General features: G+C 47.5%; 1 protein-coding gene across 3 annotated transcripts; it reads left to right on the top strand.

Annotated features, from left to right (window-relative positions):
• Positions 1 to 362: 362 nt before the first annotated feature.
• LOC112983995 (insulin gene enhancer protein ISL-1) lies at positions 363 to 13,339 on the top strand. Of its 3 annotated transcripts, none has more exons than XM_064500084.1 (6): positions 363 to 653; positions 1,466 to 1,655; positions 4,622 to 4,881; positions 6,851 to 7,134; positions 8,544 to 8,711; positions 10,868 to 13,339. In XM_064500084.1, the coding sequence occupies exons 1-6, from the start codon at positions 626 to 628 to the stop codon at positions 10,982 to 10,984; spliced, it is 1,047 nt and encodes a 348-aa protein (XP_064356154.1). In that variant the 5' UTR covers positions 363 to 625; the 3' UTR covers positions 10,985 to 13,339. The 3 variants fall into 3 exon arrangements, with proteins under 3 accessions (XP_064356154.1, XP_064356153.1, XP_064356155.1); XM_064500083.1 differs by having other exon boundaries at positions 6,848 to 7,134; XM_064500085.1 differs by lacking the exon at positions 10,868 to 13,339 and adding an exon at positions 9,506 to 10,854 and having other exon boundaries at positions 6,848 to 7,134.
• The last annotated feature ends 861 nt before the right edge of the window (positions 13,340 to 14,200 follow it).

The raw sequence follows: 14,200 nt of genomic DNA, 5'->3' as shown, positions 1-14,200 counted from the left end.
GAACGAGGGAAGAGCGACAAGAAGAAAGTATAAAGGGAAATACAAATGAGGAGCGAAAAAAAAGTTGCCTCCGCGAGCCCGAGCCGGGGCTGCCGGGGCGCGCGGCGCTGAAATATGATAATCAGGACAGCTGCGCCGCGCCGCCGCAGCCAATGGGCGCCGGGCAGGCGTGACGTCCCCGCGCCTGACGTCAGGCCAATGGCGAGCGGGCTGAGTTGGAGCAGAGAAGTTTGAGTAAGAGATAAGGGCGAGGCGAGTGCCCGGGCGAGCAGCGCCCAGTCCGGCATCGCCGCGCCGCTGCCGCCGCTGCCGCCACTGCCGCCGCCGCCGTCGCCGCCGCCGCCGCCGCCGCCGCCGCCGCCGCCCCGCGCGGCCGAACCCCGCCGCCGCCGCCGCCAGCGCCCTCCGCGCTCCGCAGCGCTGACAGCGTCTCCCACGTTCGTGGTGGCGCTTTTTTCCTTTTTTTTTCTTTTTCCCCCTCTTCATTTCGAGTCTCTATTTTTTTCTTTTGTTGTTATTATTATTGCTACTTTTTTTTTCTTAGCGACAGCTCTCAAATCTACTTTGGGGTCTTAAAACGAAACCGTACACCATTTCACTGTGGACATTACACCCTCTTACAGATATGGGAGACATGGGAGACCCACCAAAAAGTAAGGCGGAATTTTTACCGTTGTTGGAATAAATGTGCTGTCTATTGTAATCGTCTCAGGCAGGCGAACTGCTAAAGAGCTGAACTTCATTTGAATGGTAGAGAAGGTGCCTTTGTTGCCATGCCTGCATGCTTGCTGTGTTTTAACCTCGTAGCCTTGTATGTTAATAGCCTGGGGTCCTGCTCTATTTTAAAGTTTGGGGAGCAGACGGGATCTTGACGGGATCTCCAGGCACGGAGCCTTAAATTCTCCTCGTGCTAGACTGCAGTGAGGCTGTCTGACTCTCCAGCACCTAGTCCGTCTAGGAGAATTAGCATTAGACTTGCAAAAGAGAGCAAGTGACAACCGTAATGATGCTTGTTCTTGCTAGCAGGCTCGAGTCCCGTCTTCTATGGCAAAGGGCTGAATGGGAAGCGCACCCAGCCACGCGTCCAACGTTTCCAATCAGAGCCTCTTAAAAATGAGATCAAATATATAGATACTCTCTTCGTAGGGAAAGGAATCCAGACAAAGAAACAATAAAATAAACATAAAGCAACGAGGGAGTTTGGAGTTTTGATTCCGAGCAAGGCTTGCGAAAGGAGGACCTTCACCCCGAAGACTGTTCACATCTACATTTTAACATGTGTTCCGCCTCCTTTCTAAACGAGGCAAGGTTTTGATGGCACACTTCAATTACCATCCAAAAGTGTAATACTCTTAAAAAAAAAAAAACTCCCAGAGTACGCCCTATAAGGGAACGACACTAAAAGTGTGTTTATCTCTGTAGGAGAGTAAACGGTTAGTCAATCATGTATTTATTTTCATTTCAGAAAAACGTCTGATTTCCCTATGTGTTGGTTGCGGCAATCAAATTCACGATCAGTATATTCTGAGGGTTTCTCCGGATTTGGAATGGCATGCGGCGTGTTTGAAGTGTGCAGAGTGTAATCAGTATTTGGACGAGACCTGTACGTGCTTTGTTAGGGATGGCAAAACCTACTGTAAAAGAGATTATATCAGGTACGCCATTTATGTTGTTTAATTATTCGGTGAGATTTTTTTTTTGACTTTATAAATCTGAGAGAGGCAGGAAGAGGAAAAATACTGAGGGTGAAAGGACAATTGTTATATTTTTAAGTGAATGCCCCAAAGGTAAACAGATGAGGGAAAAAAGTTCAAGTCGTCAAGTTTTTAATTGCATAAATTAAAATGCAAATCTCTGTATAAATAAAAACACATTCGGAAAGAGCTAGCGACTATATGGGACCATCCTGAGGATTTTGGCAATGTATTCTGGGATTCTGACAAAGTGGGAAATCGTATGAAACAGAGAATGTTTTCACTAGTGTAGAGATTGCGAGCAACACGGAACTGATCGCTTTTAAGCACAACCTGAGAAATGCATCTCTGTGTGTTTTACAAAGGCACAATGGCATTCATAAGAAAGGCACTTCAAGCATGTACGCTGTAAAAATAAATACATGGGCAAGCATACCTATTTAAACCAGGCCTATAAAACAACAACAACAACAACAAAACAAAAACAAAACCGAAGTTCTTTTAGAAGGAAGGATCCATTTATGGGAAGGTTAAAACCTAGTCTGAATGTTTCTTCTCTAAAATAACTGTCATTTAATCTTTTTAAATATTAACCCCTTTGGTGATATCTGACTGCCTTTTCTTTCTTATCTTATCTGTACTGATGAATTAGACAGAGCAGATCAAATTGCCCATCATCTGTTCGCGAACAATTGGGTATATTTAGATAATGGAACCGCTTCCTTCCTCACATTAAAATCTGGTAACAGATAAAATGTGAGAGTTGCCAATCCTGACACTATAGAGAAACCAAAGCAGGAATTTCGAGTGTGTTTATTATTTGTACTCCTGGGTCATGGTGATCCGTTTTAGTATCGTCTACTGGGTTTGCCAAACCAGAACTTTGCATTGAGGTACGGACACTGTTTTGTTTACAGAAAGTTTCAGGAGCAAATATCTCCCACCTAAGACACCTTTCTAATTTCTTTGTAATTCTGAATTGAAATAAAGAAAATCTTTCCTTCTCCATTGCATGATCCACAAGCAGATGTTTCCTTCAAGCTGTGTTTTGAGATTATTCTCAAAGTTTTCCTATGATGAGAAACAAGCCACTCTCTTTTTGCATTACTTCTAAGTGCACTTTGGAACTGTGCTTTTAAATGTCGTCCTTTCACTAATTTCAAAAGAAAGGAACACGTTTGGGAGCGAGATGTGCTTACTTACCTCTTGCGAGAATTCAGCAAGCAGAGTTTAAACAAAAAAATTGCAACTTTTTGAAGTTTCTACACAATAAGTTTCGTTTGCTACAATATTTAAAATAAGAGATATATATTATGTGCAAGTCGACTTTGAATTAGACTCTGACCTAATATATAATTGTCAGACATGTGGGCAATCCCCCCCTAACTTTTGTACCTATTAATTCATAGACTTGGCCATGACTCTGTTCTTTTGCGGTTTAGCCGTCATTTTTTTTCACAGAACGTTATAATTTGGAAGCTGGTGCGTCTGCATATAAGCTGAGTGCTGCTCTATAGACAAAAGCCCTAAATACGCGCCTAAATAAACATCTATACACACAAATATATATCACAGACTGTATCTCTAACGAAGTGGAAAGCGGTGTGTATGAATATTAGTTCAATTTCAAGAGCAGCTCCTGTGGTTCCGTGGGTTGCATACGCGTGTGTGTGTTTGCGTGTGCGTGCGGATACATTTACTCGCGGAATGATGTTCGTTCCGCTCAAAACCGAGGGAGTTGGCTGAGGAATATTCGGCGGGAGCCGAGGCTGTGCAGCTGTAGGAAAGCGAGCTGGGGCATTTTCTCGTGTTCATCTCCTGGCGGGTGAACTGTCCCCCCTCTCCTCGGCGGGGGACGAGGAGCCCCACCACCCGCTCCAGCGTGTGGCCCCAGAAACCCATTATTTGCCGTGCAGAGTTGTCAGCGAGAAGTTTCCCTTTCATTCGTGCTGGAAGGCTTGAGCTCCCGGTTCAAGGTGGGAGCGTGCAGAAGGAAGGGAGAAGGAGTTGTAAGGTTGAATTATGAGAAGGCTTGTAAAGCCAAAGCATTGAAAATGCACTTTAGCAAGGCGGCGGGAGGAGGCGAGTTACACTAATATATATGTGAGTGTGCATATATATAGATGGGGGTGTGTGTGTGTGTGTGTGTTTACTTGCATATAGAAAAAAACGTAGTGGAAAAGGGTAGTGGGAAGAGTCGTGGTCCCCAGCAGAGCCACCTCTGCTGCGTCCCGGAGGGCGAGCGGCCGGGACCCCGAGCGTGCCTGCAGTGGCACAAGTCCCGAGTGGGTTCCGCACAGAAATAACAGCATTTCGCGAGGCTAGCGCATTTGTGTGAGGGAAAGCAGTGTCAGGGTCTGTCAGCCCTGCCAGCCTCGCCTTTCCCCTTTGCACCCGGGCGGCTTGGTTCAGCTCCGGGCTAGGCTAAGTCAGGACCGTCCGCCGTCCCGGAGGGAGGGAGAGGACAGGGGTGTCCCCTTGCCTTGTGCAGCCCGGGCTCTGGGGTGAGGGGAGAAGGTCGGCATCTCCTTGGGAAAGGGGATTTTCGGGTTTTGTGTTTCTCCCCCCCCCTCTCCTTCCACTCCAGCCGCTCCCTTCCTTTCCCCTCTCTGCTCACCGGGGTGTCCGGATCCCCGCTGCCTTTCACAGCAGGGGCATCTGGGCACGGGCAGTAACTGCATCCGTTTTATTCCCTTCCCCTGCCGGCTTCTGTATTTTAAAGGCTTGTTTAACCAGTGAGCTGCGTGTGGCGCGTCTAAGTGGGGCCACGGGGCTGCCCATGAGCGGGAGTGAAAACCTCTCTCTTTCTTTTTTTCCCCTTCCTTTCTTTCTTCTCCCCCCACCTCCTCCCTTGCCCTCCCCTTCCCCCTCCCGTGCTCTCCCTCCTTCCCTCCCTTCCTCTTCTCTCTGGGCCGGGCCCTGCTCAGGTTATACGGCATCAAGTGCGCCAAGTGCAGCATCGGCTTCAGCAAGAACGACTTCGTGATGCGCGCCCGCTCCAAGGTGTACCACATCGAGTGCTTCCGCTGCGTGGCCTGCAGCCGCCAGCTCATCCCCGGCGATGAATTCGCGCTGCGGGAGGACGGCCTCTTCTGCCGGGCGGACCACGACGTGGTGGAGAGGGCCAGCCTGGGCGCGGGCGACCCCCTCAGCCCGCTGCACCCCGCCAGACCGCTGCAGATGGCAGGTACTGCCCCGGCCCGCCCGCCCCGGCCCCCGCGGGCGCCCCGTGCCGCCCGGCGCCGCCGCCCCGCCGCCCTCCGCCCGTCCCGGCGCCCTGCGGGGCGCCCGGCCGCCGCTGCCCCTCTCGCCGCGCCGGCTCCGCCGCGAGGGCAGCGCCCGGGCGCCGGGCAGCGCCGCCGCCCCCGAGGGCAGGCGGCGAGGCGGGGCGCCCCGTGCACCGCGGGGTGCGCAGCGGCCGCGGCCGCGCTGCGGCAGAAGGGGCCGGGCGCGACGTGCGCGCGGGGCGGGGGCGGCGGAGCGTCCCGTGGGGCGGCGCGTCCCCGCGCGGCCGGCACGCAGGGTGCCTCGGTTTCCCCCTGGGACCTGGGACAGCTGGGAGCCAGATCCCTTCTCACTCCGCTCCGCGGAGAAGCTGTTTTGAGCGCCGGTGGAAGCGGGGTCCCGAAAGAGCCAGACTTCATAACTACGGGCGAGCAGGCAGGCTGTAATTTAGAACTGTCAACAAGCTAATCTTCGGTAATTGCCTTTTGAAGTGACTCTGCCTTCTCGAAACGCATTATGTGATTTGATGAGAATTTCTTCTTAAAACTCAGCATTGTTGCTTCAGACTCGACACACCTTATAAGTTTACTCGCACTTTTAGCTCTCGACATGCGCGTTGGCTACTCAGCGAGGCTTAGCTTAGGAAAAGGCACGTCTGTCCCAGGCAAAGGAGGGTAGACAAAGCAAGGACGGCAGGGAATATTGCTGTGCAAGTAACTGTAACTGGAAAAGTTATTTACAAGCACAGCCATGTTCAAACGGGCGCGTTTCCCGCTTTGAGCTCCTTTCAAGTAGCAGATATACATACAGCGAGAAGTCACGCAGCTGCTCGGTACGGAGCTTTAGAGAGGCTGCGCGCGCTCCCAGCAGCCTGTTTGTGCAGGTCTCGGAGGCGATGTGTCTGCAGGTACCACCCCGCTAACATGTGAAGCATTCTTATTGTCTTCATCGAATTTACTGTTTCCTTCTTATAATCAGAGGGGTCGAAACCCGGCTGTAGAAAACTGAACACCTTTGAATATTAGTCAGCCAAGCTTTTAGGGAAAAAAAAGTAGTGTTTTTATTTTTCCCTTGGCTGGGTCAAGTTACATCTAGATAGCTACAGCTACATAACACACTGCAGAACAGCAGAGTCACACGAATGTATTTAGCTCTTGATGTGACATTACCCGTTGGTTTGCATTTCTTGACGGTTTGCATGAGTTGCTAGGCTTGCTCCCCTTTTAAAGAATTGGCTAAACATTCGTATTTTTTGAGTGTTCATCAAAAGTTGACACAAATTCACCTGGCACCTTCGTTTTCTAAAATAGACCCCTGCCTCCCGAGCTCTCGGATATGGGTCTCCCACGAGATTTTCTACCACGATCACGGCGCAGCGGATTTTGGCTTGTTTTGCTTTGATTTGGAAACATCAAACTGCTGGGAGCTGTTGCACGTCATTGTAGCCTCTGGCAAAACTGCGTTAGATCCAGCATGCAAGAAGCAGACTCGAATTAAGATTAATTTTAAAAGTATTCTTTTATTAATTTTCGGGCCAAAAATCTGTTTTGGTGATTTGTCATGAAACAAGTACGTAAAATCCTCCCCCTCCTTTCCTAGCGCACGCACACTTTAGCGATCTCTCCCTCCCCTGTCAAAGCTCATACAGGTTCAAGCTTCTGTCATTAAGGGTTTGGGGGGGGGGGGCCTTGCAAATTAATTATCTCTGGAGTCAGAAATGTCAGTCCTGTCACTCCACCAGCGCATGAAGAAGAGGAGGCTGCAGGAGCTCCGATGGAGCTGACTGCTTGAATGGCCTTTGAAAGAGGGTTCATCAACACCCCCCCCAACCGCCTCCCCTTAACCCACTCGCTTAAATTCATCGCCTCTGCAGACTCCCTGCCTCCTACTTACGGGGATCCTGTTCCTTCCTTCCCCTTCCCTTACAGCAGAACCTATCTCTGCCAGACAGCCAGCTCTGCGACCCCACGTCCACAAGCAGCCCGAGAAGACCACCCGAGTCCGGACTGTCCTTAATGAAAAACAGCTTCACACCTTGAGGACCTGCTACGCTGCCAACCCCAGACCTGACGCCCTCATGAAAGAGCAACTGGTAGAAATGACTGGCCTCAGCCCGAGGGTCATCAGGGTTTGGTTTCAAAACAAGCGATGCAAGGACAAAAAAAGGAGCATTATGATGAAGCAGCTTCAGCAACAGCAACCCAATGACAAAACTGTAAGTGGCTTCAGCCTCTGACCCGTACGCAGCCTTCCTTCCCGAAGGAGAAACGCGTAGGCTAAGTCCAGCCTGGCCAGCCTTTGGGGGCTGGTTTGACGCTTTTGATTTTGTGGGAGCTCCGCTAAAACAAACAACCTAATACAGCTTAAATATTATCTGTTCGTTCTGTTATCAGTGCAATTAAAGCAGACCACAGCGAGAAGCCGATATAGGCGGCTCAAGCGAACACATGTCTTTTTGTGGGGCTGAGGAGTCGGTGTGGATTAGACTAACGTCTCTGCAGCATGAATTGTGCCCTGCAGAGCTTATGGGATGTAATAAGCCTAGCCTTGTGTGATATTTATATTGCAAATGCAAAGGACTCCTTGAGGGGAAAAAGACGCATTTGCTTTCTTCCATGGTTTTACACAGGAGTAAACCCAGAAGTAAAACCCAGGAGTAAAAGTGAAATCTGATGTATTTTCTTAGCATTTTATATACTGTAATCTGTATGTGTGTGTCTGTCAGTGCATGTACTGTAGAAAAAGAGGAATGCGATAGAAGGGGTTGGATTTATCACCGTGCGTACAGATTATTTAATATATATATAGTTCTCCCGTAGAAATACTGAGTTCGTGTCTGTGGGTATTCGCGCGTGGTGCAAATAGGCGGAAAGCTCTGGATTCAGCATAGCAACCTGGCCGTCTCCATTTTAAACCAACTTTTTTTCCTTGTTGTTTTTAGCCCACTTGAAGAAGAGTCTGTTATTCTCCCTCTGTATATTGACTGACCTGAGAATGACTATTAATTCATAAGGCTGCCTAGTTAAGTGGAATTTAAGGAGTTTCATTTTACCCTGTTGGAATGCAATAAAACACGATGTTATTAACTCGCCTGAACAATCTATTCGTCGAGGCTTGGAGTTATTTTGTACACAGTGGCCGTACCACTGGGCATACTGGGAGGGTTGGGGCTTTCTTTTTCCTTGTGTTTTTCTTTTTGAAAGAGAGCAGTACTAACGTACCCCAGGTTTACCGTGCTGTGGATATATGATCCAGTTAAGGTCACGCAGAACAAAACCAGCCTGGATGCGAGATAGAAAGGCGGCATGATTAACCATTTCTTGTGCCGAGCCGTGCATCGGCGGCCAAGATAGACTGCTCGCGTTTAAGAAGTCTTTTTTTTCTTTTCAATGCCTTGAGAAAAATACGAGGATTAAAGGAAAAGAAAGTAAACTTCCACAGTGATAAATGCAGCGGGTAGAAATAGGCTGACCTAGAGCAGAATAGAGTAAGACATTCACAGCAGATTAACAAAGCAAATACAAGCGACTGTATAGATAAGATAGAAAGCAGTTTATTGACTCAGCGCTTATATACAATAAAGTTAACCAAGCTCATTAACATCTTTTGCTGGGCTGTTTACAGAATATCCAAGGGATGACAGGAACTCCGATGGTGGCTGCTAGTCCTGAGAGACATGATGGTGGTTTACAGGCGAACCCAGTGGAGGTGCAGAGTTACCAGCCGCCTTGGAAAGTACTGAGTGACTTCGCATTGCAGAGTGACATAGATCAACCTGCTTTTCAGCAACTAGTAAGTGTCAGTTCCCAGCCTGAATAGGCCAGTGTCTACCCGGGGGCAGAGCCACTGGGGATTCTCCAAAGCTGACGGATGCCCTCAGAGAGATGAAGCAATTCAGACTAGCCGAGTTTTCCGCACACGACGAGGTGGGCATTACGACAATGTGTAAATGCAGTGAATTCAACCGATTTAGTAGGGCTCGATGCGAAACCTACCATAGTCGATAGCAGAGTTCTTGTTGATTTAAGGGGAATCTGGACAAGGCCCGACCCAAGTCTGAAACTAATTCAGCTCGCATACTCCTGAAAACTGAAATCACCTGTATCCGGGGAACAAAAATATTCTTCACGTGTCATTTAATTTTATATATATTTATGAAAGCAGTTTCTAAAATTCGATCCCCCCCCCCAGCCAAATTCAGCTTTAAAATATAGGATGGATTTTAAATATGTGATTGTAATGTCAGCCTGTGTCCTACAGCCTGTGTCCTTGTTTTCTCACACAAACATGAATAGTTTAACTAAATTGTTGAAATCCTTGTTTTACGCATGTACCTCTGGATATAACTTTGTGTAGATGTAGATACACATATATACACATATGTATGTATGTAAACATATACATACATACATACATATATATATATCTGACATATATATGTTGTGCTTCAGAAAGGGAATTGTTAGTACGTAGTCAAATGCAAAAGCCAAACAATACGATGAACTGCCTTAAGCCAAGAGAAAACAGACATTTTTAGAATAAATTCTGTTCTTAACTCACTTCCTTATGCCTACGTCATTTGGCAGCTCATATGGGACCATATCATCTGCAATACTTAGGCCCAACAAGGTGAATTAAGGACAGAAGTTCAACCTTAACTCAATTTCCTGGCCTAAGTGTGTTAAAACCAGATCTTTAAAATAATAAGGTACGTTGTGTATGGTTTTTCAGTGATTCAAAATAATAACTAATGATGCAACATCAATATATAGACCATTTTTTGATCTGTTGGGTGTTTTTCATCAACATGCATCAACAAAAAATAAAGGCTTGTAGCTATGTCAAGAAATGTTTTCAAACAGTTTCAGCTTAGTATCCCACTCTTTTCCAGGGTTCCTTTTTTTTTGCCTACTCGCAGGCTGCAGCGTGCTCCCCCCGACACACCGTGCTCACTCGCATGCTCCAGAGCACAGCGGCAGGACTGCTTGCAGCATCTTTCCTCCAGAGCAGCCACTGTTTTTCCTGCTTTAATTAAGCTGTCAAGCGGACTCAAGAAAAATTGATCTCCTTCGGCTACCTTACTTATTGTGCCTTAACAAAACAGGAGACTTTAAAAGCTTTGATGTAGTGTTTTCTAAAGAGTAGGTCTAAAAGCAGAACTGAAGGTGGATATCCCAAATATACACATGCATATGGATAGACAGATGGATGTCGATATTTTTTGTGCCTCATGTAGACAAATAGTTAAAGAATTGTGGACAGAACAGATAGCTCAGCGACTATTCAAGGCGCTGTTTGCACGTCTCTAATCTGGAAAGGGCCAGTTAAATAGGTGCCAGGGAATTGCTTGTGGATGAGCCAGGGTCCACCCTTCAAACCTCTCTTCCCAAGGCTGACCCCGAACTAATGAGAGCTGCAGGGCATGCTAGGATGGGAAAGCATCACCTTTTTTTTATCCAACTGACTCTTGTTAGAAAGAGATGATGGTTTGTTTAAAGGAAGGTATCTTCTGCTCCTGGATATTTGTCCCAGGTTTAGTGTAGTATGTGCACAAAAGGGGAAAAAGTAACCTTGCAGTCTCGTGTCAGAAAACACATCAGCTCCTAAATAATTGACTAGAACATCCTGTTGGGACCGCCACTCTTGCAAGATGTGGAAGAAGGCCTCATTAAAATGGTTGTTTGTTTATTTGCTTGATTTTTCTATCTTTTTTTTTCCTAATCTGCTTTCTTCGGCTATTTGACTGAAGGCCTGAAGAAGACTCCAACAAAGTCAGTGGGGAAACTAAACAAGCAACAGTCACACAGCCTCCTGTTGAGATGCATCAGGCCATTCGGCTGCATGCCTGTATATTTTTGCAATCTTCTTTGCCTCGCCTGCTACTTTTCTTTGATTGTTACTGTTGTAACAATTCTTCTTTTTCTTATTTTTCTTCTTTTTTTTGGCAGGTTAATTTTTCAGAAGGAGGACCTGGTTCCAATTCTACTGGAAGTGAAGTAGCATCAATGTCCTCTCAGCTCCCAGATACACCCAACAGCATGGTAGCCAGTCCTATTGAGGCATGAGGAACATTCATTCAGATTTCTGTTGTTGTTGTTTCTGCCCTTACCCTCACCCCGTTGGAGAGAGTGGGAAAGTGATCACGTTGAGACTCCGAATTTAGGGGGAAAATTATTTAACAACCCTGTAATGAACCTAGCAAAGAACCGCTCCATGAAATGAACGGAGTCTTGTTTGAAATGACAAGGTAATATGGTAGCAACACTGTGAAGACAATCATGGGATCTTACTAGAATTAATATAAAACAAAAACAAAAACCCGCGCTATTCAATGATCAGAGGAGGATCGAAAAGACGTTTTCAAAACGTAGAGGATTTGTACTCGTGGATCTCAAAAAAAAGTGAATAAATTCTTTTCATTTGACTGCACATCTTAGAAAGAAACCAAGGTAGAGGGACTTTCTATCTAGTCCATCCTAACTCGAATGGTGCTGTTTCTATATTGGTCATTGCCTTGCCAAAAGGAGCTCCAGTAGGTTTTCCATCATCAGGAAAGAGACGATTTAGTCCCGCATTGTTGAAAGATTCATTGCAGGAAGGTGGAGCTGCAGCGGTTTGCAGTGGTTTCTTTCTTTTTTTTTAGGTTGACTCTTAACAAGGCGTTGTTTCCTGGGTCTCTTATAGCATGTACTGTAGCGGGGTTTTGATTTTTGTTTGGTTGAGATCCATCCTCTATCAAGTCTGAAGCGATTAAAAAATAGGTTTTTAATTCCTCTTTAAGAACCGATTTATAAAAGCATTGCAACAAGGTATACCTCTATTTTGCCACAAAGCGTCTCGGGATTGTGTTTGAAATGTGTCCGTCCAAGAACCTTCCCCTCCCCCAAAGATGTGTATAGTCATCGGTTAAAACGACTGTTTTTCTCTCTTTCTCTCTCTCTCTGTCTCTTTCTCTCTCTCTCTCTAGAAATAAAGAGAAAAAAAGAAAAAAAGAAAAAAAGAAAAAAACCCACCCTATTTGTTTGCTCTTGCATTGCAAAATTATAAAGTAATTTATTATTTATTATCGGAAGACTTGCCACTTTTCATGTCATTTGACTCTATTTTTTTGTTTGCTGAAGTAAAAGAAAAAAGAAAAAAAGAAAAAAAGAAAAGGTTGTACCGTGGTCTTTGAATTATATGTCTAATTCTATGTCGTTTTTGTCCTTTTTTTCTTAAATATTATGTGAAATAAAAGCGCCATATGTAGAATTATTATATCTTCAGGACTATTTCACTAAATAAGCGTTTGGAATAGAGAAAATAATAATAATAATAATAATAATAATAATATTAAATAATGAACAAAGTTCCCTCTTTTAAATATTTACAAGTTAGCAGCTAAAATACCTGAAATAAAATATTGCATGCGAAGCAGGTCGTGATTCAATAAAATCAGTGTGATATTTTATTGCAAGTATTAACGACCAGCTTGTAAATTTCCGTTTCAACAACTATATCAGGGCTAGTTCGATGCCTTAGCTTTCAGTTGATAACGTTAGAGGCTCTCTCTCCCCCCCCCCCCCCCCCATCCCTTGCCCTTAAAAGTGATATTACTCTAGGCATGATCTGACATAATGTTAAGACATCTAAAGAACCGGGAGCTCAGGCTTTTTGCTGAGTTCTATTATTTTTTAAAAATAATAAAAAGAAAGTGCTGTATACCAAAGCCTCGTTGTTGAGATTGTTGAAGTGACCTGTACTTTAAGTATAAGCTCCTGATAAAAGGGACGCTTTTTGCTTAACAAGTCAAGTATGACCATTATTTATCAGTGTCTGCTGTCAAAACGATTGAAAAATGCTGCAGGAGGAATAGGGTTGAGGGGATATTGCTGTGAAATTGCACGATTGGTGTTCCTTATTTTCTGTCGACTTCCCTCTCTTCACTCCCTCTTTTCTTCCTTTTTTAATTTGCGGGGGAGGGGGTGGTGAAAGCTAGAAACGTGGGCGATTTCTCGGGGAAAAGTAGAAAGAAAAAAAACACAGAAAAGGGTTGTTTTTCCTCCAAACCCAGTGTTCCCTGGTGCTCCAGGCCAGCACAAGACAAAGGCTCGCTTAAAAAAAATCCTTAACAACTGGAATATACAGAGATTTTTAGTCTGACAAAGACAAGTTGGTTTGCATGACAGTTACTCCAAAGCCTAATGTTTTCTTAACATAACCTTCTTTTTCCTCCCTCCTCGCCATCTCAGCCCACCCTGAGCAAGCTCAGCTACAGAGACAAACCATTTCGACAGTAGAGAGAAAATTAAAAAGGGTAAAAGTCTAATACAAGGATTTCAACCATCCTGATTAGAAACTGGATTCATTTTGTATGCTCAAGTGTAATACATTTTTGAGTACTTGATAAATATTTAAATAAATATGAAATCTACCTTAAACTGTGTGCCCAGTAACCCTTGTGTTTCCACGCAGGCTCCGAGGCTCGGCTCGCCGCGACGCCGCGGGGGGCGGGCGGGCGCGGGCGCGCAGACCCGTGAGTTGTGCGAGGCGGCCGCGCGCGGAAGGCCCGCGGGGGCCGAGCCCACGCGCAGGGGCGGCTCCCTGCCGGAGCCCCCAACGCCGGGGCCAAGCCGCGGCCTGCGCAGCTGCCCGCGGCCGCGCCGGGGACCTGCGCGCCGGCTCCGCGCCGGGGCCGCCGTGCGGCGCTTCCGCGGCCGCGCAGGTCCGTGCGCCGGCGGCCGCGCAGGCGGCAGAGGTCAATGTCGGCTCTCGCCCCGGCCGGCCGCGCCCGCCGTGCGCGGCGTCGGGGCGCTTGCGGCAATCTGCTGCTCGACGCCGGGCTGAAACGCGCCACCGGTACCCTCCGTTGCGGAGAGGAAGGGTGCCCCGGCCGTGCGCGGGTGCGCGGCGCTCCGCGGGCCGGGCGCGGCCCGCCGGGAGGCCGGAGCTGCGCCTTTGGGGTGGCGGCCGGGCTTCTCGCTGCTCTCCCTAAGCACCTCGGCCCGCCTGGGGAGAGCGGTAGCCCAGCGCTGATTTCTCGGCTGTGGGTGAAAGCCCCGGCTCTGCCGCGGCCCCCCGAGGGGATATCTGCACCCACAGCCAGACCCGTGTCGGCCTTCTGCCGCCCCCCCGGCTGCCCCCGAGCCTCCCGCCGCAGGGCCGCGCCCTCGGGGCCTGCTCCCCGCTGCCTGGGCCGGCCCCGGCCGCCCCCGCCGCACGGACCTGCCGCCAGCTCCCACCCGCGGGCTCCGGCGTTACTTTTTTCCTCTCCCTCCCCCCATTCTGTTTTTCCCACGAAA

This window comes from Dromaius novaehollandiae, chromosome W (assembly GCF_036370855.1).
Source record: "Dromaius novaehollandiae isolate bDroNov1 chromosome W, bDroNov1.hap1, whole genome shotgun sequence".
NCBI lineage: Eukaryota > Metazoa > Chordata > Aves > Casuariiformes > Dromaiidae > Dromaius > Dromaius novaehollandiae.
The sequence above is the reverse complement of the archived record's forward strand: the minus strand, read 5'-3'. Positions and strand labels throughout refer to the sequence as shown.